This window comes from Rhipicephalus sanguineus, chromosome 2 (assembly GCF_013339695.2).
Source record: "Rhipicephalus sanguineus isolate Rsan-2018 chromosome 2, BIME_Rsan_1.4, whole genome shotgun sequence".
NCBI classification, from domain to species: Eukaryota; Metazoa; Arthropoda; class Arachnida; order Ixodida; family Ixodidae; genus Rhipicephalus; species Rhipicephalus sanguineus.
This window is the reverse complement of record NC_051177.1, coordinates 218,693,929-218,720,236: the sequence shown is the minus strand read 5'-3', so window position 1 is coordinate 218,720,236 and position 26,308 is coordinate 218,693,929. Positions and strand designations below refer to the sequence as shown.

The window sequence follows — 26,308 nt, the reverse complement described above, 5'->3', positions numbered from 1 at the left end:
TTGACGGCGACGATGCACGACAGTCACGACGGAGCGCAGACTCTCACGAGCACGAGCACGAGAGGCGTGCTCTCCGAGAAGAGGCGAAGAGGGCGACCCACTAGAAGGCGCTGAAGAGGACGGGCCATTACAACGTTCCAATGCTTCTCTACAATTACCCCGGGTACGAAAAGGGAGCCGTCTGGCGACCTAGCAGCTGGTCAGTATGAGCGGGTCAAGGTAGGGCTTGAGGCGCTCCACGTTGACAATGTCGCGCCCTCGACGGCGCATGTCGGAAGATGGGTCGATGGGTTCAATCAGGCAGTTGACCGGGGATGTGCATTCGACTACATGGTAGGGGCCTTCGTATTTGGGCAGCAGTTTCGAAGAGAGGCCAGTTGCAGTGGTAGGGACCGAGAGCCATACGAGTGCTCCGGGTATGAACGTGGGTGCAGAAGTGTTGGTCTCACCGCGGATGCTTTTCTGCCGCTCTTGGTCCTGCGTAGTAAAGGTCTTCGAAAGCTCGCGACACTACTCAGCAAGTCTGGCTGTGGCAGAAATAGGCGCACACTCAGATCGATCCGGCTTGTAAGGAAGGATTGTGCCGATTGTGTGCGACGGGTGCCTGCCGTACAATAGGAAAAATGGTGAGAAACCAGTGGTGCTTTGAGGGGCGGTATTGTAGGCGTAGGTGACGAAAGGTAGAATGGAATTCCAATTTGTGTGATCGGCGGCGACATACATCGAGAGCATGTCGCCGAGCGTGCGGTTAAAGCGTTCCGTGAGCCCATTCGTCTGCGGGTGGTAAGCAGTAGTGTTGCGGTGAACAACGTTGCACTCTTTGAGGATGGCTTCGACGACTTCCAACAGGAAGACACGGCCTCGATCGCTGAGCAGCTCCTGGGGTGGACCGTGGCGCAGCATGAACCGGCGGAGCAGAAAGGAGGCTACATCGCGCGCTGTAGCCGCTGGGAGGGCGGCAGTTTCGGCGTATCGCGTAAGGTGGTCTACAGCGACGATGGCCCAGCGATTACCAGCCGAAGTCAGAGGGAGTGGCCCATACAAATCGATGCCAACGCGCCCAAACGGCCGGTCAGGGCAAGGTAAATGTTGCAGACCTGCTGGTGACTGGTGCGTTGAAGTTTTGCGGCGCTGACAATCGATGCAGGAGCGAACGAACTTCTGCACGTAGCGGTACATGCCTCGCCAAAAGTACCGTTGGCGAATGCGGTGGTATGTTTTCGATACCCCAGAGTGCGCACATTGCGGATCAGCGTGGAACGATTCGCATATTTCAGAACGCAGACTGCGGGGTATTACTAGTAGCCACTGGCGGCCGTCGGCGTTGTAATTGCGTCGGTGGAGGAGGTCGTCGCGAATGGCGAAATGGTGGCCTTGACGACGCAACGCGCGAGTGGATGGTGTTGCCCAAGGATCAGTGAGCAAGTCTAACAGTGAAGCGATCCATTGATCCTTGCGCTGTTCGGTAGCGACAGTGTGAACGTCGATGGAACAAACGGCATTGTGAGACATTGAGCTGTGGGTATTGTCGTCAGGCAAGGGGGAGCGCGAGAGTGCGTCGGCGTCAGCATGCTGGCTTCCGTTGCGGTACAGCACGCGGATGTCGTAGTCCTGTAGGCGAAGTGCCCAGCGGGCGAGGCGGCCTGATGGATCCTTCAATGATGACAACCACCAGAGTGCATGGTGGTCGGTGATGACATCAAATGGGCGACCATACAAATAAGGTCGGAACTTCGTAAGGGCCCAGATGATCGCCAGGCATTCCTTTTCGGTGACGGTGTAATTGGTCTCGGATTTGGTGAGCGTACGACTTGCATATGCCACGACATATTCAGGAAACCCTGGTTTGCACTGCGCAAGGACAGCACCGAGGCCAACACCGCTGGCGTCTGTGTGTACCTCTGTAGGGGCCGTAGGGTCGTAGTGGCGTAGTATGGGAGGTGACGTCAACAGACGACGGAGCTTCGCGAAAGCGTCGTCGCACTCTGACGACCATGAATTGAGGGACCCGTTACTTCCGAGGAGCTTCGACAGCGGCGATATGACGGTCGCGAAGTTTCGAATGAAGCGCCGAAAGTAGGAACACAGTCCTACGAAACTGCGCAGTTCTTTGACGGACGTAGGATTGGGGAACTCGGTCACGGCCCGAAGCTAGGCTGGATCGGGAAGAATACCGTCCTTGGACACGACGTAACCGAGTATTGTCAGCTGCCGTGCTGCAAATCGGCACTTCTTTAGATTCAGTTGTAGACCGGCGTCGCTCAAACGCGTCAAAACATGCCGCAGGCGTTGAAGATGCGTGGAGAAGTCCGGAGCGAAAACAACGACGTCATTGAGGTAGCACAATCATGTGTGCCATTTCAGGTTCCGCAGAACGGTATCCATCATGCGCTCAAAGGTGGCGGGCGCATTACACAGCCCAAACGGCATGAGGTTGAATTCGTACAAACCGTCGGGCGTGACAAAGGCGGTCTTCGGTCGAGCGTCATCAGCCATGGGTACTTGCCAGTACCCTGAGCGTAAATCGAGAGATGAAAAGAATTCTGCTCCTTGCAGGCTGTCAAACGCGTCGTCTATTCGCGGTAGTGGATACACGTCCTTACGAGTGATCTTGTTGAGTCGTCGGTAGTCCACACAGAACCGCACAGAACCGTCCTTCTTCGCAACAAGAACGACAGGAGACGCCCAGGGGCTGTTAGAAGGTCGAATAACATCTCGTCGAAGCATGTTGTCGACTTGCTCGTTGATTACACGGCGTTCTGTGGGAGATACGCGATATGGACGTTGCCGCAGTGGCGGCTGGGCGCCAGTGTCGATGCGATGCGTAACGGCGGAAGTGCGGCCGAGAGAAGTTTGAGCGACATCGAAAGAAGAGCGAAATTCGTCCAACAGGCCCAGAAGCTGGGAAAGCTGGACCGGTGTAAGGTCGTCCGCAATGGAGGAACCAAAGACATCAGCGGGTGATGAACCAGACGTCGAAACAGCGCCGAGCGTACTGGAACTGCGGCAGTGCATTTCATCTGGTTCGTCCATAACTTGTGCGTCTTCGAGGGGTTCCACGCTGCCGAGACATTCCCCTCGGACCAACATAACACTGTACGGACATGGGTTGATAAACAAAAATTGACGTACTGCCCTGAGTGACTTGCACGGTCGCGAAAGGCACCAGCATGCCTTTCCTCGTGCAAACACGGTCAGATGGCGAGAGAAGTGCAACGGTGTCGGAGAGACTGGCGCAGTACACTGACACCGCCGTCGACGAGTTTGCAGGCACCTTGGTGTCGTCTTTGACAAGTACCTTGCCCGCAGCCGATGGACTGTCTGCCGGCGCCAATTCAGAGAATGGTGAGAGCTCTATTTCGGCTGGTGCGCAATGAATGACGGCGTCGTGGCGGGAGAGAAAATCCCATCCTAGGATGACGTCGTGAGAGCAGGCAGGAATTATGATCAATTCGACGGCGTACAGAGCATCCTGAATAATGACGCGAGCTGTACACACCGCTGTTGGGTGAATACTTTGGGCGCTGGCTGTACGGAGGGAGAGCCCGGAAAGCGGCGTCGTCACTTTTCGCAGTAGTCGGCTAAACTTGGCGTCCATAACGGATACGGCGGCTCCAGTGTCGATAAGGGCAGATGCGCGAACACTGTCCACAAACACGTCAATCACGTTCGAGGGGCTTCGCTGAGGGCTTTCGCAGTTCGATAGCGTCGCAGCCCTTGCCTCGTGGACTCCGACGACCAGTTTTCCTGGTCGCGTGAGCCCGGACGTGGCCGCATCGGCGACAGTGAGCGACGTCGAGGAGACGGTGAACGGCGGGTAGATGGTGTGGGGCGGGACGTCGGTGACATAGGCGGCGCTTGGTCATAATAAGGGTTGCTTGATGAGCTGGTCAGGGTTGATGCGACCCGAGGCGGCTGCACGCGATTGCAGTAGCGTGCGACGTGACCGTCGCAACCGCACGCAAAGCAAATGGGGCGGTTGTCGGAAGTGCGCCAGCGGTTCGCGGGTCCCATCCATGTCGCAGAACGGCATGGACGAGGCGGCTGCTGATACGAGTGCATTGTGGGCAGCAGTCGGGGCCTGGGGACGACGTCGACGTATGTAGGCGGCACAGCCGCGTCGAAGGCCGGTGGTCCGACGACGGCTTCGGCGTAACTCCGCGGGCCAGCCACAGGAATCGCTGGGGCCGGCCTGGCTACAGCTTGCGCGTAGCTTAGTGGTGCGGGCACTAGAGGCGGCTGGTGGTATTCGGGAATGACCTCCGCGATTTCTTGCTGAATCGCTCGGCGGAGAGGAGGCAGAAGTGTAGTTGGCGGCTGGTAAACATGCTGCGGTGGAGTGAAAGCCAGCAGAGAGACCTGGCGGGCAGTTTCCTCACGCACGAACGACTTGATTTCGGCGAGCAAGGTGGAGTGGTCAGGAATTGCCGACAAGCCTGCGAGATCAGCATCGCGTGATGGCGGTCGGCGGGTCATCAAGCGCTGCCGGCGCAGCTCCTCGTAGCTTTGGCACAGGGTAATGACCTCTGCCACTGTGCCAGGGTTTTTGGCCGGCAATATGGTGAAGGCATCGTCGTCGATGCCTTTCAGAACATTCCTGATTCTGTGAGACTCCGACATGCTCGCGTCGGCTTTCTTGCACAGGTCAAGGATGTCTTCGATGTAGCTCGTGAACGATTCCCCTGCCTGCTGAGCTCGTTCACGTAAGCGCTGTTCGGCTTCAAGCTTACGAACGGCAGGGCGGCCAAACACGTTGACGATGGCGGTCTTGAAATCGGACCACGTCGGGAAATCGGATGCATGGTTGTTGTACCACATGCCTGCCACACCCGCGAGGTAGAAAACCAAGTTGGTCAGCTTGCCTGCTTCGTCCCATTTATTGGGAACACTCACCCGTTCGTAAATCGCCGGTGAAAACAGGAGGGTCGCGAATACGGGGGACACCGGGACAAGCGGTCGGGGCAGGAGGCGGCGTTTGCAGAGCGGCGTCTTGCGGCATGGTAGATGGCACGGTACGGGAACGGAGCTCCTAGGGGCATCGAATGGAGACCGAAGTTGTGGTGACGGTACAGCACTATCCGCCACTTTGTAAAGGCATTTATTGACGGCTGGATTGACGGCGACGATGCACGACAGTCACGACGGAGCGCAGACTCTCACGAGCACGAGCACGAGAGGCGCGCTCTCCGAGAAGAGGCGAAGAGGGCGACCCACTAGAAGGCGCTGAAGAGGACGGCCCATTACAACGGTCCAATGCTTCTCTACAAGCCAAATAAAGAGTTTCATCTTCGACACGCCGACTGCTGCCTTCGTTGAGGTCACGACCCCGTGACATCTGGTGGAGGAGCTTCCCGGTCCATGTACCGAATACCCCCCTCCAGCCGTGAGCCAAGCCCACACCGTCAAGGAGACATCGACGCCAACCAGCGGGCCAGCCGCAGGCAGCAAGGTCTCCCACCAGTGTACGGACCCCTACCCGACAAGACCACGACCGCGACGAGGACGACAGGTACGATGACGGCCACCGTGTCCCCTGGAGGGATTGTGATGCAGCCACCCAGAGAGCCGCCGACCTTCTATGGATTGCCAAATGATGACACCGAAACCTGGCTCGAGACGTTAGAAAGGGCCTCAACATTTAACAACTGGGACTCCGAGGACAAGCTGCGCCACGTCTACTTTTACCTGGAAGACGCAACAAGGACCTGGTTCGAGAATCGGGAGTCCACCCTTCGAACAAGAACGTCTTTCGCAGTGCTTTCCTGGAGACGTTCGCGAGCGTCGTACGAAAGGACAGGGCCGCAGCCTTGCTGGTAACATGGGTCCAACTTCGAAACGAAAGCGTGGGCATCTTCGCAGAGGAAACGACCCGACTGTTTCGCCACGCTGACCCTGCCATGTCCGAGAACAAGAAAGTTCGCTTACTTATACGAGGCGTCAAGCAGGAGGTATTCGCGAGACTTATGCGGAACCCACCAAGCAGCATTCAAGAATTCGTCTCAGAAGCAACCACCATCGAGAAGACGCTGCAAATGCGAACCCGCCAGTGCAACCGCCGCTTGATCCGAGACACTGCAGCGCTTCAAGCCATCGCCTCCCACGATCTGCGCAAGACCATAAGGGCCGTCGTGCGCGAAGAACTTCATCGAATGTTCCCGCCGTGCCAGCCTCAAGTTCCCTCGATCGCACACATCGTCACATAAGAAATTCAACAGTCTCTGGGCACCCCCCAGTCAGCGCAGCCGCAGCTGCAAGCATTGAGCTATGCTGCTGCTGCCGACGCAACGCCCCCCCCCCCCTCCTCGCCCACTTAAAGACGCCGCGCGGACCCAGCAGTTCCGCCGCCAGGCACTACCGCCGCCATCACCGACGTCATACCGCCCGCCAGCCGGCCAGCGATAGACGCCGAGGCAGACGGATGTTTGGCGCGCCCCTGACCACCGCCCACTCTGCTACCATCGCGAAGGTGCTGGCCACACCCACCGCCGCTGCCAGTGCCGAGAGATGGGACTGCGTGGGTTCGCCATTGACGCGCCGCGCTCACAGCGGGATGAACGACCACGCGACATAGCCGACTGCCTCGCAGGAGCGCAGTGGACACCCCGACAACCTTCCCGTTCACCGTTGCCAGGCCGCTATGTCTCTCCCCAACGCCGACCATGCACTAGCCAAACTCGGGGCCGGTCACCTAGCCCGTATCCGGAAAACTAAGGGCAGCAACTGATGGAGGTGCGGTTGCTGTACGATGAAATGCCAAAGATCCTCCGCCCCCGACGACGACGCCGCCGCGACGTCGTCGCGGCCGCATAATACGCCGTAAGCCGAACGAAGTCCTGACGTCGAAATTCGCGGCCAGAAGAACACCTGACGACGCAATGGGGAAGCAGCGGAAGAAACCGACGTAGCCGTGACCCGACGCCACGACCTAACTGCAACGCGAGACTACGAACTAGCGACCTCGACGTTCTTATCGGTGGCCACAGCGTCACAGCTCTCGTCGACACAGGAGCCGACTATTCTGTCACCAGTGGACCGTTCGCCACGAAGCTGAAGAAAGTTAGGACAGCCTGAGATGGCCTCGAAATCCGGACAGCTGGAGGTCATCTAGTAACGCCGTAGGGAGTCTGCACAGCACGACTCACCATTACCAACCGGATTTATCCCGCGAACTTCGTAGCCCTGCAGCGTTGCTCGAGACATCTCATCCTCTGCATGGACTTCTTAAGCCTTCATGGTGCCGTCATCGACCTGAGATTTAAGTCGATAACACTATCCACAGAAAAAGCACTACTGCCGCACACTCCGCCAGGAAAGCACGCCTTGAATGTGCTGGAAGACCAGGTCACCATTCCCCCTCGCTCCAGCGTCATCATTTCCGTCAGCACTCCGAAATCACCAGACATGGAAGGCTTCGGTGCAGGCGACCAGCACAAGTTGATTAACCGCGAGATTTGCGTCGCAAGAGGAGTAGCCGAGTTACGAGGAGGGAAAGCGACAGTGGTGCTCCCAACCTTCAGCACGTGAACAAAGGCACGACGGTCGCCTACACCAAAGAAATTGTGGAAGCTACCAATGCTTTAGCCCTCGCCGATTCTCCCGAGCCTACTCCGACAAACCAAGTTCCTCAACCAGCTTTCGACGTCAATACTAGCCTTCCCAAACATAAGCAAGAACGGCTCAAAACCCTCCTCTTGCAATACAAGGACTGCTTTTCGTCGTCGTCAAGAATTCACCAGACCCCAGTCGCCAACATCGCATCATTACAGAGGAAAGTGCCAGATCGCTCCGTCAGAGCTCGTACAGAGCTTCGATGCAAGAACGCGAGGCTGTAAAGAAACAAGTCGACGAAATGCCACGTGACGACATTATCCAGCCGTCCCAGACTCCGTGGGCGTCACCCGTTGTGTTAGTGAAAAAGAAGGATGGAATCCTAAGTTTTTGCGTCGATTATCGTCGCCTGAACAAAATCACAAAGAAGGACGTGTATCGCTCCCATGTAGAGACGACACCCTGGATCGACTCCACAGCGCGAAGTACTTTCGTCGATCGACCTCAAGGCGGGCTACTGGCAAATCGAAGTCGACGAAAGGGACCGAGAGAAGCCTCCCTTTATAACACGAGACTGCCTCTTCGAGCTCAAGATCATGCCCTTCGGTCTTTGCTCGATGCCTGCGACTTTCCATCACGTTATGGATGCAGTACTGGCAGGCTTGAAGTGGCAAACTTGCCTCATGTACTTGGACGACGTCGCTGTGTTTGCCTCAACCTTCGACGAGCATCTCTGACGCCTTGAGGCTCTGCTTCAAGCAATCAAAACCTCTGGACTCACCCTGAAGCCAGGAGAGTGCCGTTTCGCGTACGAGGAGCTCTTGTTCTTGGGCCACGTGATTAGCAAGCCTGGGGTTCACCCGGACCCGCGGAAAACAGCTGTCATCGCTGCCTTTCGGCCGCCCACCGACAAGAAGTCCGTGCGCCAATTTCTGGGCTTATGTGCCTGTTACAGGCGTTTCGTCAAACGATTTTCAAGGATCGCCGAGCCGCTAACGCACTTCACAATAACCGACGTGGAATTCAACCACGGAACGGCACAAGTCGAAGCATTTCAAGAACTGAAACTGCGCCTGCAGACGCCGCCGATACTTGCGCACTTCGACGAATACGCCGATACGGAGATTCACAACGACACAAGCAGCGTAGGTGTCGGAGCTGTCCTAGTGCAGAGGACTGACGGACTAGAAATGGTTGTCAGTTATGGAAGCCGGTCACTATCTAAGGCGGAAGCCAACTATTCCACAACAGAAAAGGTGTGCTTTGCCGTCATCTGGGCTACATCAAGTCCCCCCCCCCCCAGCTTTACGGCAGGCCTTTCAAAGTTGTGAGTGACCACCACGCCTTGTGTTGGCTAGCTAACTTCAAGGGCCCTTCATGTCGCCTCGAACGGTGGAGTCTGCGACTTCAGGAATTTGACAGTACCGTCGTTCACAAGTCCGGACGAAAGCACTCCGACGCCGACTGCCTGTCCCGTGCCCCCGTTGAGCCACCGCCACACAACGACCAGTATAGTGACTGCTTCTTGGGAACTTTAAGTGCTGATGACTTCGCCGAACAACAGCGAGCCGACCCGGAACATAAAGGTCTTGTCGAATACCTCGAAGGAAAGGCCATATAAAGAGTTTCATCTTCGACACGCCGACTGCTGCCATCGTCGACGTCACGACCCCGTGACAATATTGGCTATGGGGCACTGTAGCATTCACAGTGCTGAACGTAACTTCTGTGATGGAGTTTAGAGCCGCGGCCACTCATTGCGCCACTGTCTTCACGCACGGCTCTTTCGCTCGAAGCCCGTTTAAGAACACTGGAGTAGTGTGGCGCACGAGTGCAGTTATGTGGTTTTGTTTCATACTTCACGGGCTCTTTTAACGCCGCCAAATACCAACATACAGCATGGAGGTTGCAACAACAAATTAGATAAATTGTTTGAGTATGCCCTCTATAACATAACGAAACGCTCTTGGCACTATAGTCAAGAATAAAGCTTGTGGATAATTGATCTTAGTCAATTAACGAGTTCAGCGAAATATAAATAATGCCTAACAAGCGCCACATGGCGGTGAACCATATGTCCTTGTTTTCAGTCATTTGCGGTTGACCACTTTATAACTATGTTTTGTTCTAGCTACGTAAAACGCTATGGATATCATCCACAGATTGCATGCTAATACTCCTCCTTACCTACCCTTGGCTAAACTCGCTTAGCTCGACATTCTTTCGCAAAGAAATCAGAACCACCAAAGTTCAGAGGGGCTTTCATTTTCAGAACGACCGTAAAATCATCGAGCCTGACACAATACATTATTTATTACCGGATCATACGTCATTAATAAAAAAGCACAGGCACTAGAGTGTCCACTAAGCACCGTCAACCTTAACCGTGTCATGTGAATACCGTTATTAATTCGATGAACATTGCGCATTCATCGAATTTTGACGTGCACTTACACTATCCATAATGCAAATGCAGATAACATGGTCACCCTCCGCTTAACGACCTCTTATGCTTCATTAGTCTTTGATTTACACCGCGGCCCGTCTACCGTTCGTAGAAATGCCCACACCTTCAAGGAACCTCATGGATCATGATCATGGACAGGCTAAAGAAAGTAGGAAGTAGATACGGCGTTAATGTTGTTTTCACGGCTGCCAATAAGCTAGGTAAGATTTGTGCCGCTGTGCAGAGGAAGAATGAGCGAGTAAAAGACAAGAAGCGGACCGATAATTGTTTCGTAAAACACACCAACAAGTTCACTGATTGCAGTACGAGTGTGGTATATAAGGTCCCTTTCAGCTGCGGCAGCTTCTACGTAGGACAGACGGGCCGATGCATTAACCAGACATTGTTGGAACATAAGAGATCGCTAACAGGAGGCTCACCTTCTAATCTATCTTTACACTGTCGAGACTGTAAGTGCACGCAAAAATTCGATGAATGCGCAGTGTTGTACCGGCATAGAAATGAAGAAACGCGCCTGATGATTGAAGCATGGCATATCGAGAATAGTGGTAGCGCATGCGTGAGCCAACCGTCGATAAATCAAATGGCTTAACAGTTATCTTCCACGTAGACCGCCACGCGTGCCGGATTGATAGATAGGTTCGCCGGTTGCATGGGCATGCGCAGGTAAGTTTTCGTGCCTTCTTTCATTTCAGCCGTTGTGCGTCTCTTCAGTTCTTAGTCGGCGTTTGTGGTGTCCTGATCTCTTTCTTGTGTCCGTGTTTGCACGCCCTGTCTCTTTTTAGCATGAATACGTACCAACTAGCTCAGCTCTCTGTTATTCTAGTGCATACCAAATATATGCAAACTGCTAGCGAAAGTCACATAGAAACCCATGTGTCAAGAAGTCGGCGGATCGTTACCACCGTCTACGTATCGTGTGTTGAACTAGGAGCAATAAGCAAAAAACATGGCTGATCTCTCTGTCATAGGAATCGGTATAACACGAAAGTGAAACGTGTCTTCACAGACGTAGTTGAGCGTTTGTTGTGCATTCTTTCACTCCAAGCGCGAAGGAATGAACTCTACAGCATCAAATTTTAATGTTACCCGAAGAACAACAAGCCGCTCGAAACTTGCAATGCGCTGCTGAAGCAGAAAGGACGCGCGGAACGAACATACACAGGATGAGCGCGAACTGTCACAGATGTAACTTATTTCTGTGTGAGCCGCGCGCTCCTTTCGCAAAAGCGGCCGCTGCAGTGAGCGAGGTGACCTTCGTGCTCTCAACGGAAACTTGCAGGCAGAGCGCAAGGCGTACAAACCACCGAGATCACGAGATAAGCGCCCGCACGAGCGACCATGCCATGTCGAGGCGCGCGCTAATCCGCGTGGGCGACGACTTTTAAAGCGCGCTCTTCGAGCCCTTCGCGCCATCTCGCTAGAGATAACGAAAACACGCCGTACCGCCAATCTCTGAGTACCGCCACCGGCGAATGGTGTACATAAATAGCTCGCCGTTAGCACAGCAGAGAACATGCCGACTGTGACGGAGTCGTTTCGCGCTGGCGATCGAGAGGTCGTAAGTTCGACTCCCGGTGACAGAACTTTTTCTTAGAATTTTTTCTTTGCCATATGTTAGTCTTTGTATTTTACAACGTCATATCCGTGACGGAAATGCGTCAGTGGAGCCGTGGTGGACACCGGCATAAAACACTTTCGTGTTAAAATAAAACATAAAATATGACGCACTAACCAGAAGCGCTAGCGACGTCGCGCTTTTAGGCTGCATGATGGGAAATTGTCACGTTTTTGAAAGTGCTGCTCTTTTACTTGCTTTTAATAACTGCGCGACTTTTCTGCATCCTCACGTCTCGCTAGAAGCCGTATGGGCGAGAAATAGAAAGATCAAACAGAAAGACTGGGGAAGCAAGCTTGTTTTCTTAGCCAGCTAGGGCACTTGCAATATACAGCAAAATACTTTCCAGATGTCCGCCACGGTGGATCAGTGCCTACGGTGCTCGGCTGTTGTCCCGAAGGTCGCGGGTTTGATCCCGGCCATGGCGGTCGCATTTCGCTAGAGGCGATATGGTAGAGGCCAGTGTAATGTGCGTGGTCAGCGCACGCTTATTAACACCAAAATGTCGAAATTTCTGGAGTCCTCCAAAAGGGCGTCCCTCATATCGTGGTTTTGCACTTAAACCCCAGATATGGTTGTTATCGTTACTTGCCAGACAAAAAATAGATATGATGCTACAAGGCCTCGCGAGTAGAATAACTTAAAAACTCTCATTGCACAGCCAAGAACGACCACTGGAGCGAGATAGCACTGCTTTGCCATGCAGTCGCACGCCCGTTCTGCCTTGTCTCGCATGACTATCGTGCTCGATCAGCTGGTTTCACTTCGTTTTATGCACGTGCGGCTGCGCAAGCGCTGATAACAACTTGTAGTTGAAATGCGCAAAATCATGGTAGACTCAACGCTCACAGCTGATATTGCCCACGTGTCTTATTAAGAAATAACTCGTGAAAGGAGATAGTGCCTATAGGAAGGGTAGTGAACGGGAGAAACAAACTGCTCTCTCGTCTTTGAACTCAGAGTGGTTTACGGGCCGTTTAGAGGGGCCCTGTGACACAAACTAAGCATGTGGTTTCGAACGCTTGTTCTGGTACTGTGTAATGCGCCGACATCGCTGCGCAAGTGGCAACGTCGAAAACGACGCTGTTTTAATTTTATTTCACCGGCTAAACTGCACTGATTTTGGACTACAGCGACATACATCGGCTATATTTATTGGAATTGACGACAAACGCCGTGTGTTTGACGCGACAAGTGGCATGTGATATTCACATGGTGGTAGCTAGGCCATGTGTCTGAGCCCTAAACAGAATAAAAGCCCTTTTTTATGCTTTCTCAGAAGCAAATCACTTCTGTTGCTAACTGATGTATATTTTCAAAACAGCGGACCGCACGCTCCGTGCGCTGTGTAACTGGTGGGAACGGTAATCAAACGATACTCTTCCGCGTTTTGCCTTTTGCGGCATCGGGAGACATCGGCCACACCGGCACCTGCGAAACACGCAACGCTCAGTTCGGCACAATGCTGTCAACCAGAAAAGAAAAATTCTGAAGGCTTGCCAGCCGACGCCTTCCGCGCCATCGGGAGGTAGCGTTTTCTTCGTTCCCTGGAAGCCATCTGCGCGTCGCGCGGGTCTCAGCGATGCACTTTCCATTTACAATGGCGTGTCCGGAAACGGCACTACATGCAGGGCATTGCTACGTCGCAAGATCTCGCGCTCAATGCTTTGTAGCGTTAGCTACACTGGCCTAGCCGAGCCAGTTTCGCATGCCTCCTCAAGAGCCGTGTTGCGCAAGCGCGAGGATCAGTGATGTCACGCACCGGAGCCGGCACCTCAGGCGCACTCCGCCACCGCCGGTCTGCGTTTTCCAGAGGAGTGACGTCGTAGCCGTGGGAGACGTATTGGCGCCGGCGCGCGCGCAGCTATTCGCCTTCGCTGTGCGGCCGCCGTTTGACACTGCGCTGGAGGAGCCGCTTGATAGCGCCTCTGACCGGCGTTGTGGTATAGCCATGGACAAAGAGGCGCCGAAGAGCGGAGAAGCTTCACTCATCAGATCCCGAAGTAGTTGCCTGGCAAAATAAATATACATGTGCTTCATAATGCGTATACCGTGTGTGTGTCATAGGAGCAGCAGTAAACATGATAATCAAGCTAATCCTAGACAATCAGGAAAGCTAAGAACAATCAGCTAAACCTTTGCTAAGGCTACGTTATCCTGGCATAGCCGAGCTAAGCCATTGCAACATTTCTTTAGATCATCCAGACTCACTGTGTGCACTACACGACAAACCATGGGACCGTCTGCTAGGCGACGCACGTGGTTCGTCGCAGCCATGGTTGCAACGCCGTCAAAAAGAGCGGTGGCAGGCACTGTGTGAAGGCCACCTCGATGCGAGACTTCCATATGTCTCTTGAAGAGGCGCGCGGTGATTGGAAACGGCCTTTGACGTCAGCAGTAGAGTGAAATGCGAAATGGAAACTTTCTTGTCGTCGTCTGCTCGAGTTTTTGAAGACTAAGAAGATCAGTTTTCCGACAGCAATTTTCCTAATTGTTTTTGCGTTCGCATCGGCATTCATTTCTACACGCATGCCAGCGCTAAATACGGCAGTCGCAAAAACGCCACAGGGCCCCCTTGAACATACATTGTCAACTAACAAAGCTGTCACATAGTGTCTTATTGGGTATGGCCCAGTCAATGTGCGCTGCATTCTTACCTATTCGTTGATTAATTTACTATGTACTTATTTATGCACTTAGAGAAGTGTATATATGGGCTGCTGGACCCGAAAATCAACCCATCTTCAAAAGTTGGCGCTTTTTGTATGGTCCTGCGTCAGATGCGTTATGCCAACGGCATTTTTTATAATATACCAACAAGCCCACTATGCCACAACAGTAATGACCCTGATTTATTGTGGTAAAATCTGGCAAAAATAAATGGGAAGCACATAGGAGCCAACTGTTACGTTCTTGTCTCACATCGTTGTGCGTCTTGATAATAGTGGGAACTATCATCACGCAGCGTGAGTGAAGCAGCCCACTCAAAAGAACGAAGTAGAGACACGCAAGAGAAACCCGACACTCGCCGCACTTGCGACGAGTAACGCGTTTTTCTTGTGTCTCTCCATTTCGATTATAGGCTGAGAAAACTTGTATTTTATCTCCAACTCTTGTCACGTAAACGTGAAAATCCAACGTTTCGGAACCAGCTCGGTTCCTTCCTGAGCGGGGACTGTGGCGACGTTGCAACGGCGTCTTGTAGGCACACGCGCGGCGGTCATTGACTCCGCACTTTGCCGCGGAGCGTAGTCCGTGCAAATACACCGGGGGGAGGGCTCCGAGGGAAAGATTTTAGTTCTGAGCAGTTCCCTCGACTCGAGCAGTAAGTAATCTTTTCCTCCAGTTGGTCACACTTTCCAGGATGACCATTTCGTTCAAGTTTATTTTGTGGTCTTCAAATTCGACTTCAACGATCACATCTTCAGTTGGTCAAAGATGGGCCAATTGCAGAGAGAGTGCACAACCAGCTGAGGTGCAGAAAGCTAGCAGTGCCCTCCGACCCTTGAGGCAGTAAGAAAACCAGGTTAGGTGCAGAAATATCTTGGAGGGCGATGTTCAATACATCGACTGGGAAGAAAAACATAGCTTTTGCCTTCCAGTCGTCTTAGCTGAATTCATAAGGCACTGTGTGAGTTTTTTCTTTATCTAGCAAAGGCAAACAAAAAAAAGACGTTCGTGATTTCTTTCCGTTCGATTAGCGCGGTGGTACACAACAGTAGGACATACTGAGGTATGCGGATCACGTCGCTGCGAAAGCCTGAAAACGCGAATACTATCAAATTCGAATGCAAGTATCGCACCGGTAGCACGGCCAGACAGACTGTATGCAGAATGCGTACCTGCTGAAGCCTCAGAGATGCACGAATGCAATTAAACTCGGATGAAAACAAGAATTCGTGAGCTTCGTAATGCGAGCGGTCGTTCAACGCCAGCTTCCCGTGGATGGATGGATGGATGGATGCTATGAGCTTCTCCTTTATAACGGGGCGATGACGTGCGCCACCAGGCTCGACAAAAAAAAAAAGAAAACACTCTTATTTTCTGTTTTGCTTAGTTGGCCTAATATCTTGTCTACGTCGTCTAATTCGATCCTACCATGAATAAAAAAACGAATTCACAGCCCAGCATTCAAATTCAAATTCTTTATTTTTTCCAAATACATTTGGAATGGGTTCCAGGGCTAAAAGCTGCGGTCTGCAGCTTGACAGAGGCCCGGAAACCAAAAAACACATTTGCCCCTCACAACATGCCCCTCACAGCAGAATTACCTGTTTTCTCCGGCTATTTATTTTTGTACTTTCTCTCTACTTTTCTGCCACAAATGCTCCAACCATCTCTTATTTCTATTGCGGACGTGTTCAGGTTTCCATTGTTGTATCAGATGCATCGTTGTCCCTAAAACACAAAGCTTCATGTCGCCTCGCGCCAAAGCACATGCCCGGGTGGATATCTCAACATCGAATCAGAACATGTTCTATCGATTGCTTAGCTCCGTCAAAGCATGCACATTTTTTCTTCTTTAGTGACTCTTGCCTCATAATTACAATTACGCGTTGTAAGTCAACCAGACCACGCTTCAAACAGTAAAGCACTTCCCCTTGAATTATCATAAAATGCCTACCTCCTTATTTCGGTTTAGCTTTTCAATAGTTATTCAGAGCCGTTTTTTTCATCGCTGCTATCCGATAAATCATCTCCGCCTCTCTCGCTTTTCCTTAATGCTGCTTGTTGCAATATCCCCTGCACTGCCAGCCGTATACTTGCTGGTGAGTCTCCTAGTTCTATTTATCCACTGCGTGTCCACGCTCTTCCTATACAAATAACGGAACACCTTTTCTGCCCATCTACTCTGCTTCATACTCCTTAGCCTCTCTTCGAACCATATTTGGCTATGAGCTTCCCTCGCCTCAAAACCTGCCCATCCCATATCGCCCTTTCAGCCTCATTTGTTGTATTCCCGTGAGCGCACAACAAAGGCGTCCCACAGTCCTTTGATTCAGATCCAGTCCTGATTGTACTTCTGACTTCATGTACACCACAGTGTAAGCCCCGGGACCATCACACCCTTCCACAACCCTCGAAGCACCCCGTACCTATTGTATCCCCATAACGCTCTATGCTTCATTATTGCAGCATTCCTCTTTCCTTTTTCTGCCGAGGTCTTTTTCCTGCACCTCCATGTATCTATCACTCTCATTTTCCCATACTCCAAGTATTCGCTTACCCTCGGGATTTCTTGTCCCTGTACTGACACCGCCTGTTCACAGAGATTATTCAATACCATCAATTCACACTCCGTTACACTAAATCCTATGCCAAGAGTTTCACCTTCCCCTTCGCATATATCCATCAGCCCCTGTATATCATCTCGGCTGTCCGCAAATAAGACAATATCTTCCGCATAAAATAAACCTGGAAGCTGCTGCTCAGTCATCACGCCGGCCTGTTTGCGTGACAGATTAACGCCAATGCTGCTACCTTCTAGCGCTTTTTCCATATTCACCATGTACAGCATGAATAACAGCGGCGACAAAGGACATGCCTGCCTCAGCCCCTTGCTAATATTAATATTTTCTTTACTACTTATTCCTTCCCATTCTCCGCAAACTATTTTCTCGGTATATCTCCCTCAAAAGCTGAATACAGTCGTCGCATAAGCCCACTTCTTTCAATGTATCCCACGAACTTTTCTGATTAAAGTTGCCATACGCCCCAGTGATGTCTAGAAAAGAAACGTATAAAGGCCTATTTTCAATTTTACATATGTCTATTTATTTATTATTTATTTATTTCAAGCTAAGGTGCCTTACAGGCCCCATAGCGGGCATTGAGTAAGGGAAGCAATAAACAAAACATATGTACGTAACATATCAAATGAAGAAAAAAATGCAAAAGAAACAATTGCAAAATAATAAGTTAAGCATTACAGTTCAACAAAAGACACACGCATGGGAACAGTCAATGAAACGGTGCGTTTCTTGCGCACAAGAAACGGAGCGGCTATAATGCACAATCTTCGCGTACTTAGCTATGACATTAATAAAAACGAATTCATATAAAAAATATGCTTGCAAAGCAGCTCGAAAAATTGCATAAATGAACGATACTACCAGGCAAGATAAAAAAAAAACGATACATTTCACGGTAGCAGTACAGCGCGGTGCATTTCCTGCGCGAAGAAAAAGAAAAGAGACACTGCCGAACAGAACGAGCTTATTTGACGTCATAAATAACGTAACATATGAGCAGGTGAAGAGATCTACTCTGATGATAAGTGTAGGTTGAAAAGTTGCCAAAATGCATCTTTGCGCTGGACTCGGCATCTACTCGCTGAAGTTTGTGAAATGACTTGGTAAGATATGACGGAGTGGGTCATAGCTTGTCTGGGAAGCAATGTGGTCAGGCGAACTGCTCCAAGACGCGAAACTGTTCCAAGAGTGCGGACCTATTGAACGCGTTTGTTGAGCCGCATAGAGGGGAATAGCTAAGATGATTGCGTAGTCTACGTGATGTGAGATATGGTTTTTGGAGACCAGTAACGGTGAATCGGGAGGAATGCGTAATTTTATGAAAGAATGACAGCAAGGTAATGTCGCGACGAATGTTCAAGAGTGGAAGTCAAAGTTGCTGTTTTATTTGTGATATACTGGAATGGGGACTATAGTTATTGGCAATGAAGCGGCTTGCTCTATTCTGGAGTCTTTCCAATGAATCAATTAAGTATTTTTGATGGGGAGACCAAATCGAACAGGCATAATCTAGTTGAGGGCGAACCAGTGTTAAGTAACATAATATCTATACTCTGAATAACAACAAATACTTTATTGTATAAGCGCCTGCCGATTTGAAATCCATTTTCAAGTTCTCCCAAGATATTGTTATATTCTGCCCACGTTTCTATCCTTAATATCACTGCCTGCATCGCCAACCTGTATGGTACCGATTTAATGGTTAGGGGTCTATACGAACGAATGTTATCCTTTTCTCCCTTGCCTTTCTAGATTAGGTTCATTTTTATTTTGGCCACCTGTACGATATTTGCCTGTCCTGTAAGCCTTTGACTACGGCGTTCAACTGTGCTTCTTTAGTGTTATGTCCTAGTTCGTTAATAAGGCTGAAGGGAACGCCATCTAAAGCCGGGACTGTGCGCTTTCGAATTTTTCCTTCAGCCTCCTTCCTGTTGAAATTCTCAAGTACCAGCGCTTTCTCGGTTGCGCTCTCCATTATACTTTTACTCAGCGGGAAAATCCACTGCGCGACCTTTTTAAAAGAATCGGCTGTCACCTTTCGGATGTAACCTAGCGCTTCGTACCCTTCCAATTGATTTCCTTCTTCTACTGTCACGTGTCCCGTTAATCGGGTGGCAATCGCCGGGCCGATTCCAAGGGCTGACGTATCGGGCCTCCCGAAGCGTACCACGGAAGCGTGGAAAATTTAGAGTAGGTCCTTTAGTGTGCCAACAAACGCCGGCCGTTGTCCAAAGACCGAGTCAGAGCCAAGAGTTAATAACACAAACAAACGATATTTCAGTTAAGGCAGTACAAGCATCACACAAACATACACACTCAGCTGGCATCAATTAGAGCTCACAATGTTCATCGTAAAATGTTCATCGTATTCATGGTAATATTCACAATATTCATCGCGAAGCTCGCATATAACATAGTTAGCGCTCGTCGTGTCCACTCTTTTTCGTATGTCCCTGTTTTTTAGCGCTTTGAAGTTGTGTCATGATGTCTTACAAACTCGCCAAGTGTAACGGGCGATCAACAAGGCAACACTGTGTACAACCAATAGAGCAACGCCTGGCAACGCTGTACGCAAGCGTTCCTTTTGCTATCAATAAACCAGTGTTCTTGTGTCCACCACCGTGCGCAGACGCTTCCTACAAGACGCCCGATACATGGTGTCAGAAGTGGGACGCCACAATGACTGAACTACGCCCGCCCGAGGCACTGCAATTGGGCGACAACGCAGCGGCGTCCTGGCAGACATTCAAGCAACGCATCGAGCTGTACCTGATAGCTACGGAGCCCATCAAACCACGCAGTAAGGAGCAGAAAGCTGCAATTTTTAGGGGCGAAGCTCCTTAAGGCGGCACCCGTTCGTCCCTCGTAGTCGTCGTGATCGTAGTAGTGAGTAACAAGTCTTACGCTTTGACCTCCAAGGTGGTGCCGGTGGGAGATTTCTCCTGTGCGTTGTTGAACAATAAAAAAATCGCAGCGTGCGCGTTAACTAAAAGCCGAATTCTTCTGTCTGTCATTCCCCATTAGCAGCCATTGGCATGTTCCAGTAGGAAACGTTAGTAGAAGTAGAAGTGTAAGTGTTAGCTAAAAGCCGACTTCTTCTGTCTCTCATTGCCATTAGCAGCCATTGTTTGCCTCCAAGGTAGTGCCTGGTGAGATTTCTCCTGTGCGTGATTAAACAATAAAAATTTTGTTCAAAACGCCGTTGATTGATGAAATAAACCAACGAAAGACGCCAGATGTTTTGTAAAAGCAGAACGAAAGAACGCCAGATGTTTTTCTTAAAGTGTAGTAGTAGCCACCTCACCCGATCGTCAACGGGCGAGGTGGACCGGCAACGGCGCGAGGACCCTGCCGTACGAGAGTTAAATCACACTAAAAGACATACTTTGCGGGCGATACACTCTAGTGAGCTTTCAACTTTTCGTCTTAATGTACATGATAAAGAAATTATTTCTACGAAAAACGCAAGGCACACCTTGAGCAATATGTTTGGTTTTGGGACGCTAAATGGAACCATGAGGCGATGCGAAGCCGGAGCACTTGCACGATCGCGTTCCGTTGGCTTTCGCTGGGCATGCTACCGACCTCGCGTCGTGGAACGCGCGTCCTGTCTTCCCTCTAGCCTTGCCTTTAATTCGCACAGGGCGAGCGGGGAATGCGGTCGCTCTTGGCGCTCTTTCGCTCGGGAGCGGACTTCTTCCTTGCATTTCACCGATCACAAGTGATAATGAAGGGACCACGTAAACCAACAGTACAATAAAAGTTTGATGTTTAATATATACACGATGTTTCACACTCTTTATATTATGTACTGGGCGCATTTCACGGAAGAGTTTCACGGTTTACAGATGATTCCCTCCGTAGCTTCGCCCTACTCATCATCATTCACCCCGTGGATATGCTGTGATTTTTTTTTGCACGTCACCGGTCAAGAAGCAATTGACGTGTTCAATACCCTGAACCTGACGCCGGAGGAAGGTAAAGACTACGACGCTTAGGTTAAAGCTTTTGAAGCCTACTGCTTGCCCAAGTGTAATGAGACTTACGAACGCTATGTGTTTCGCTCGCGTCGTCAGGCACACGAAGAGCCATTCGAACAGTTCTTTCGGGATTTGCAGTTGAAAGCAAGGACGTGCAACTTTGGTGATTTACGAAACTCCATGCTGAGGGACCAAATCGTGTATGGCATTTCTAGCGCTTCCCTGCGTGAAAACTTCTTCGCAAGAAGGACCTGACCCTCGTCACAGCAGTGGAATACTGCAAGGCTGAGGAACTTGCTGAATCGCAAAATAAAGCGTGAGCTGAGGAAAAGAAGATTGAACATGTTTCAAGAACGCCACTTAAGAAGGGACGAAAAAAATGCCGGTACTGCAACTTGTCACACGCGCCAAGAAAGTGTCCGGCGTACGGTAAAATATGCAACAACTGCATGAAGCCTAATCACTTCGGCGCCTGCTGTACGAGCAACCGAGCAGCTGTTGATGACGTGGTCGACGGAGTGGAGAGTGACGGTGACTTCGACGTTCTGGAGATCAGGACAACGGAAAGCAAGCGTGGTCACGAAAGTCGCTATTGAGTTGTAACAACGAACATTGAGGGAAAGCAGGTGCAGCTGAAGGTCGACACCGGAGCGCAGGCCAACTTGCTGCCGCGTTCGCTGTTCAACAGGCTCGGTACTAAACAGCAGCCGTACCCCACGAGGAGCATCTTGCGTCATTATGGGCGTGGTGAAATAGCACACTGTGGAAAGGCTCGCCTCGCCGTGCAGTTAGACAAGCGACACGTTCTGCTGGAGTTCTTCGTAGTAAAGAAGAAGCAAGTAATTTTGGGCCTCGAGGCTAGTGAGCAACTTGGTCTGGTCAACAGAGTCAACGCGGTGGATAACAGCGATGGTTACGCAAGCCTAAAGCAGACATGTCCAAGACTATTCACCGGCATTGGAAGGACGCGGCGCGAGTACAAAATGGTGCTTCGAGAGGACGCTGTCCCCGTAGTACAGCCAACCCGGCGCGTGCCTTACGCACTCAGAAAGCCACTCAAGAAAGAGCTCGACCGGATGTGTGCCGCGAACATCATTGAAAAAGTGGAAGAGCCGTCGGACTGGGTAAGTCCCTTAGTTATCGTGAGGAAGAAAAATGGAGACTTAAGAATTTGCATGGACCCGCGGGCAATTAACAGGGCAGTGAAAAGAGAACACTTTCAGTTGCCATGCCGGGAAGAAATCGAGGGTGAGCTAGCGCAAGCAAAGTTTTTCAGCAGACTTGATGCAAACAGCGGTTTTCATCAAATTCCTCTAGATAGAAAGACTTCTGAAATCTGCACATTCAGCTCCCCGTTATCGGTATCTCCGATTACCGTTCGGTATTGCATCTGCACCCGAAGTTTTCCAGCGTACCATGAGCCAGATATTCGATGACCTCCGAGGAACGCGTGTGTACATGGACGACGTGCTTGTGTGGGGTTCTAGCAAAAAGGAACACGATGAACGCCTGCAAAAGCGCTAGCGAGGGCACAGGCTGAGAGCCTTACCTTGAATGCGGAAAAGTGCATTTTCGGACAAACTGAAATCACTTTCCTGGACGATAAAATTAGCTCCAAAGGTATTGAGCCTAATCCCGACCTGATAAAGTGCATCTTAAACCAACCTGCGTCAAAGACCAAGAAAGACGTCCAGCGCTTCCTTGGAGCAGTTAACTATTTTGGAAAGTACTTGCCACTGTTGTCAGCCCACACTGAGGCCTTGCGCAGCCTAATAAGGAACGATACAATTTTCGAGTGGACGCAGGTTCACGAGCGTGAGTGGGAACAACTCAAGATGATGCTGACGAAAGCGCCAGTCTTGGCTGTTTTTAATTCCGAGCTTCCCACGAAACTGTCGACGGACGCGTCTGCGTTTGCACTCGGAGCGGTCCTTTTCCAACAACATGGACGCGATTGGCGTCCCGTCGGATACGCGTCGCGAGCACTCACAGAAACCGAGCGAAGGTATGCTCAAATAGAAAAAGGGGCATTAGGCATAACATTCGGCTGTGAAAAGTTTAACGATTATGTCACTGGAAGACATATTGCTATCAAAACTGACCACAGTCCATTGTTGGCGATTTCAAAGAAAGAAATAGGTGACATGCCACCGCGTCTGCAGCGGCTATTTCTTCGGCTGCTGAAATATGAATTTGAATTACAGTATGTTCCAGGCAGCAAATTAGTTGTTGCTGACACCTTGTCAAGAATCCCAGCCCAGGAACACCCAGGCAAGGGCACAACAGATGTTGAAGTTCATGCTGTTGGCGTCCTTACTTCAAGTGTGGGTCCAGCCAGTCTCTCCCGTCTGCAGGCAGCAACGGCCAGTGATGAAACGCTGCAAGATGTCATTTCGAGATTGCAGTCGTCAATCCCAGTAGAGGGTGAGCTAAAGTCCTCCGCAGCAGAGCTTTCTGTGGTCAACGGAATACTGCTAAAGGGAACCAAAGTAGTGGTACCTGCAAGCATGCGAACGGAGATGCTGAGACGAGTGCACCAAGGGCATCTCGGGTTAGGGAAATGCAAATCGAGGGCCCGTAAGTTGATGTATTGGCCAGGAATGGCAGCAGATATTGCCCATTTTATTGACAGGTGTGACGTCTGCAAGAAGTTTACTTATCGGCAACCTGACGAGCCCCTTCTTCAGCGCGCCGTCCCCGACTTGCCGTGGGCTAGAGTTGGTGGAGATCTTTTCCAGCATGCTGGAAAGAATTTCTTGGTTGTCTATGACGCCGACTCTAATTTTCCTGAAGTCGAACAGCTAAAGGAGACCTCAGCAACAGCTGTCATTCAGAAACTACGTCAGATCTTTGCAAGGCACGGGTTACCATTAGAAGTTTGTAGTGATGGCGGCCCTCAGTTCGAGTCAAAAGAGTTCAAAGATTTTGCGGCTCGGTATGACTTCAAGCGTACTATTTCAAGTCCGCATTTTCCCAGATCCAATGGACTCGCCGAGAAGGGCGTTCAAGTGGTCAAGCGGATTCTGGACAAGACGGAGAGGAGTAAAGAGGATTTCTATTTGGGCCTTCTGAACTACAGGGTGTGTCCTCTTGAGGATGGCCGGTCGCCAGCAGAGCTGCTGATGGGACGAAGTCTCAGAACGCTGCTTCCAGATTTCTCAGTGTCACCCCCAAGGCCCGTGCGAAAACATGTGGAAGCAAAGACCCCAAGAAGGCCACTTGCTCTATTACAGAAGGGAGACGTCGTCCGCGTTCTCAATGATGGTAGATGGGAAATAAAAGCACAAGTCCAAGATCTCGTGGCGCGAAGGCCGTACACCGTTCTGACAGGAGATGGCCGGGTTTTCCGTCGAAATAGGCAACACCTCCGCAAAACGCCAGAAGCGTTCTGTCGATTCTCCCATTACAACGCCGACGACAGCGACGACACCTCCGATTCAGTCATACCGCAGGGGCCAGAACCTCCGCAGGCTACGCAGGACCGACCGTCAGCCGACACATCAGGCTTACCGAACACTGACGATTTCTACCGACGATCCACCAGACCACAAAGACCACCACCTCGCCTGGCCTACACTCACGGATTCCAGCAGAGTGAAGCAGCCTAGGAGAGAGGACGGTTACCGACCAGCGTTAAATGTTTTCTGTATTTTCAGTTTTTTGTGTGATTCGCCTTCAAAGAAAGGACTATGTAACGGGCGATCAACAAGGCAACACTGTGTACAACCAATAGAGCAACTCCTGGCAACGCTGTACGCAAGCGTTCCTTTTGCTATCAATAAACCAGTGTTCTTGCGTCCACCACCGTGTGCAGACGCTTTCTACAAGACGCCCGATACACCAAGCTTCCGTGCTTCTGCACAATCTGTTCGTGCAGCTTCTTCCTTGATTTCAAACTGCAGGTTTGAAATGTAAATTATCGAAAGCGTACAAAACTGGGCAGGTTCGTTTATCTTCATGGTAAAAGCAGCGCGAGAAGATGGTACCACAAGAGGAAGAAGCGGTTGTCCTGTGTCGTTCTTCTTGTTGTGGCACCGTCTTTTCGCGCTGCCTTTACCACGTAAATTATCGCTCTTTGTTTAAAAAATAACGTCAAATCGAGAGCAAATGTAGGACTTAATCTCTCTTTATATATATATATATACGGTAACAGAGTCCGAGACGCTTGTCCCCCCCCCCCCCAAATCGCGAACGAGTGGATACGCCACTCGAACTGGAATTCAGAGGACAAGCTCCGCCACGTCTACTTTTACCTGGAAGATGCATCAAGGGCCAGGTTCGAGAATCAGGAGTCCACACTTCAAACCTGAGACATCTTTCGCAATGCTTTCTTGGAGACTTTCACGAGCGTCGTCCGAAAAGAAAGGGCCGCGGCCTTGCCGGTGACACGGGTGCAACACCCGAAAGAAAACGTAACCATCTTCGCGACCCGACCGTTCTACCACGCAGACCTCGCCATGCCCGAAGACAAGAAGCAGGAGCTCTTTGCAGGCCTTATACGGAACCCACCTAGCAGTGTTCAAGCATTCATCTCTGAAGCGACAACAACCAAAAGACAATGGAAATGCGCACACGGCAAATGAACCGCCGTTCAATACCAGACTACGCTTTGCTCAAACGACGCGCGCGAGACAATAAGGGCCGTAGTGCGCGAAGAGTTGCGTCAAAGTTTCCCGTCGCACCTGCCTCAAGCTGCCTCTATCGCAGATCTTGTTCGAAAAGAAATTGAACAGTCGCTGGGTACTCCTGAACCGCAACAACCCCAGCCGCACGGCATGAGCTATGCGTCTGCAGTTCGCTGTAACGCCCCGCCTCCACTCCCACGTTAAGACGCCGCCCCGCAGCAGTGCCGCCGCCGCCAACGTCATACCGCCCGCCTGTCGGCCAACGCTACGCTCCCACCAAGACCGACGTTTCGCGCACCCCTGACCACCACCGGCGCGGCTACAACTACGGGGAAGCCGGCCATACCTACCACCGCTACCAGTACTGCCAGAGGGGCTACACGGCTTCGCCGTCAATGCGCCCTGTCCACAGCGGGGTGAACGACAACTCGACATCACCGACTACCTCGAAAGAGCGCAATGGACACCCCGACGACCTTCCCGCTCGCATTCTCTAGGCCGCTACATCTCGCCTAACTGCTGGCAGTACAGCCGCCCCACTCGGAACGATCCGCAAGCCCTTATCCGGAACACTAAGGGCGGCAACCGATGGAAGTGCTGTTGCTGAACGGTAAAATGCCGAAGATCATCTGCCGCCGCCGATGACGATGCAGGAATCATCAAACACCAGCTCACCGCCTAGCAGACAGAGCCTTCACGGAAGGACCTTGCGCAAAGAAGACCAGGTGACACGACACAGCAGCGTCGGAGCAAGTCGACGCAACCGTGATCCGACGCAACGACCTAATCGTAAGCAGGACAGCGAACCACCGACCTCT

General features: G+C 51.3%; 1 protein-coding gene across 1 annotated transcript; it reads left to right on the top strand.

The window, feature by feature from the left end:
* Positions 1-21,848: 21,848 nt before the first annotated feature.
* On the top strand, positions 21,849-25,987 carry LOC119382237 (uncharacterized). Its single transcript, XM_037649948.2, has 4 exons — positions 21,849-21,989; positions 23,070-23,282; positions 23,814-24,040; positions 25,696-25,987. Exons 1-4 carry the CDS (start codon positions 21,849-21,851, stop codon positions 25,985-25,987), a joined length of 873 nt encoding a protein of 290 aa, XP_037505876.2.
* The last annotated feature ends 321 nt before the right edge of the window (positions 25,988-26,308 follow it).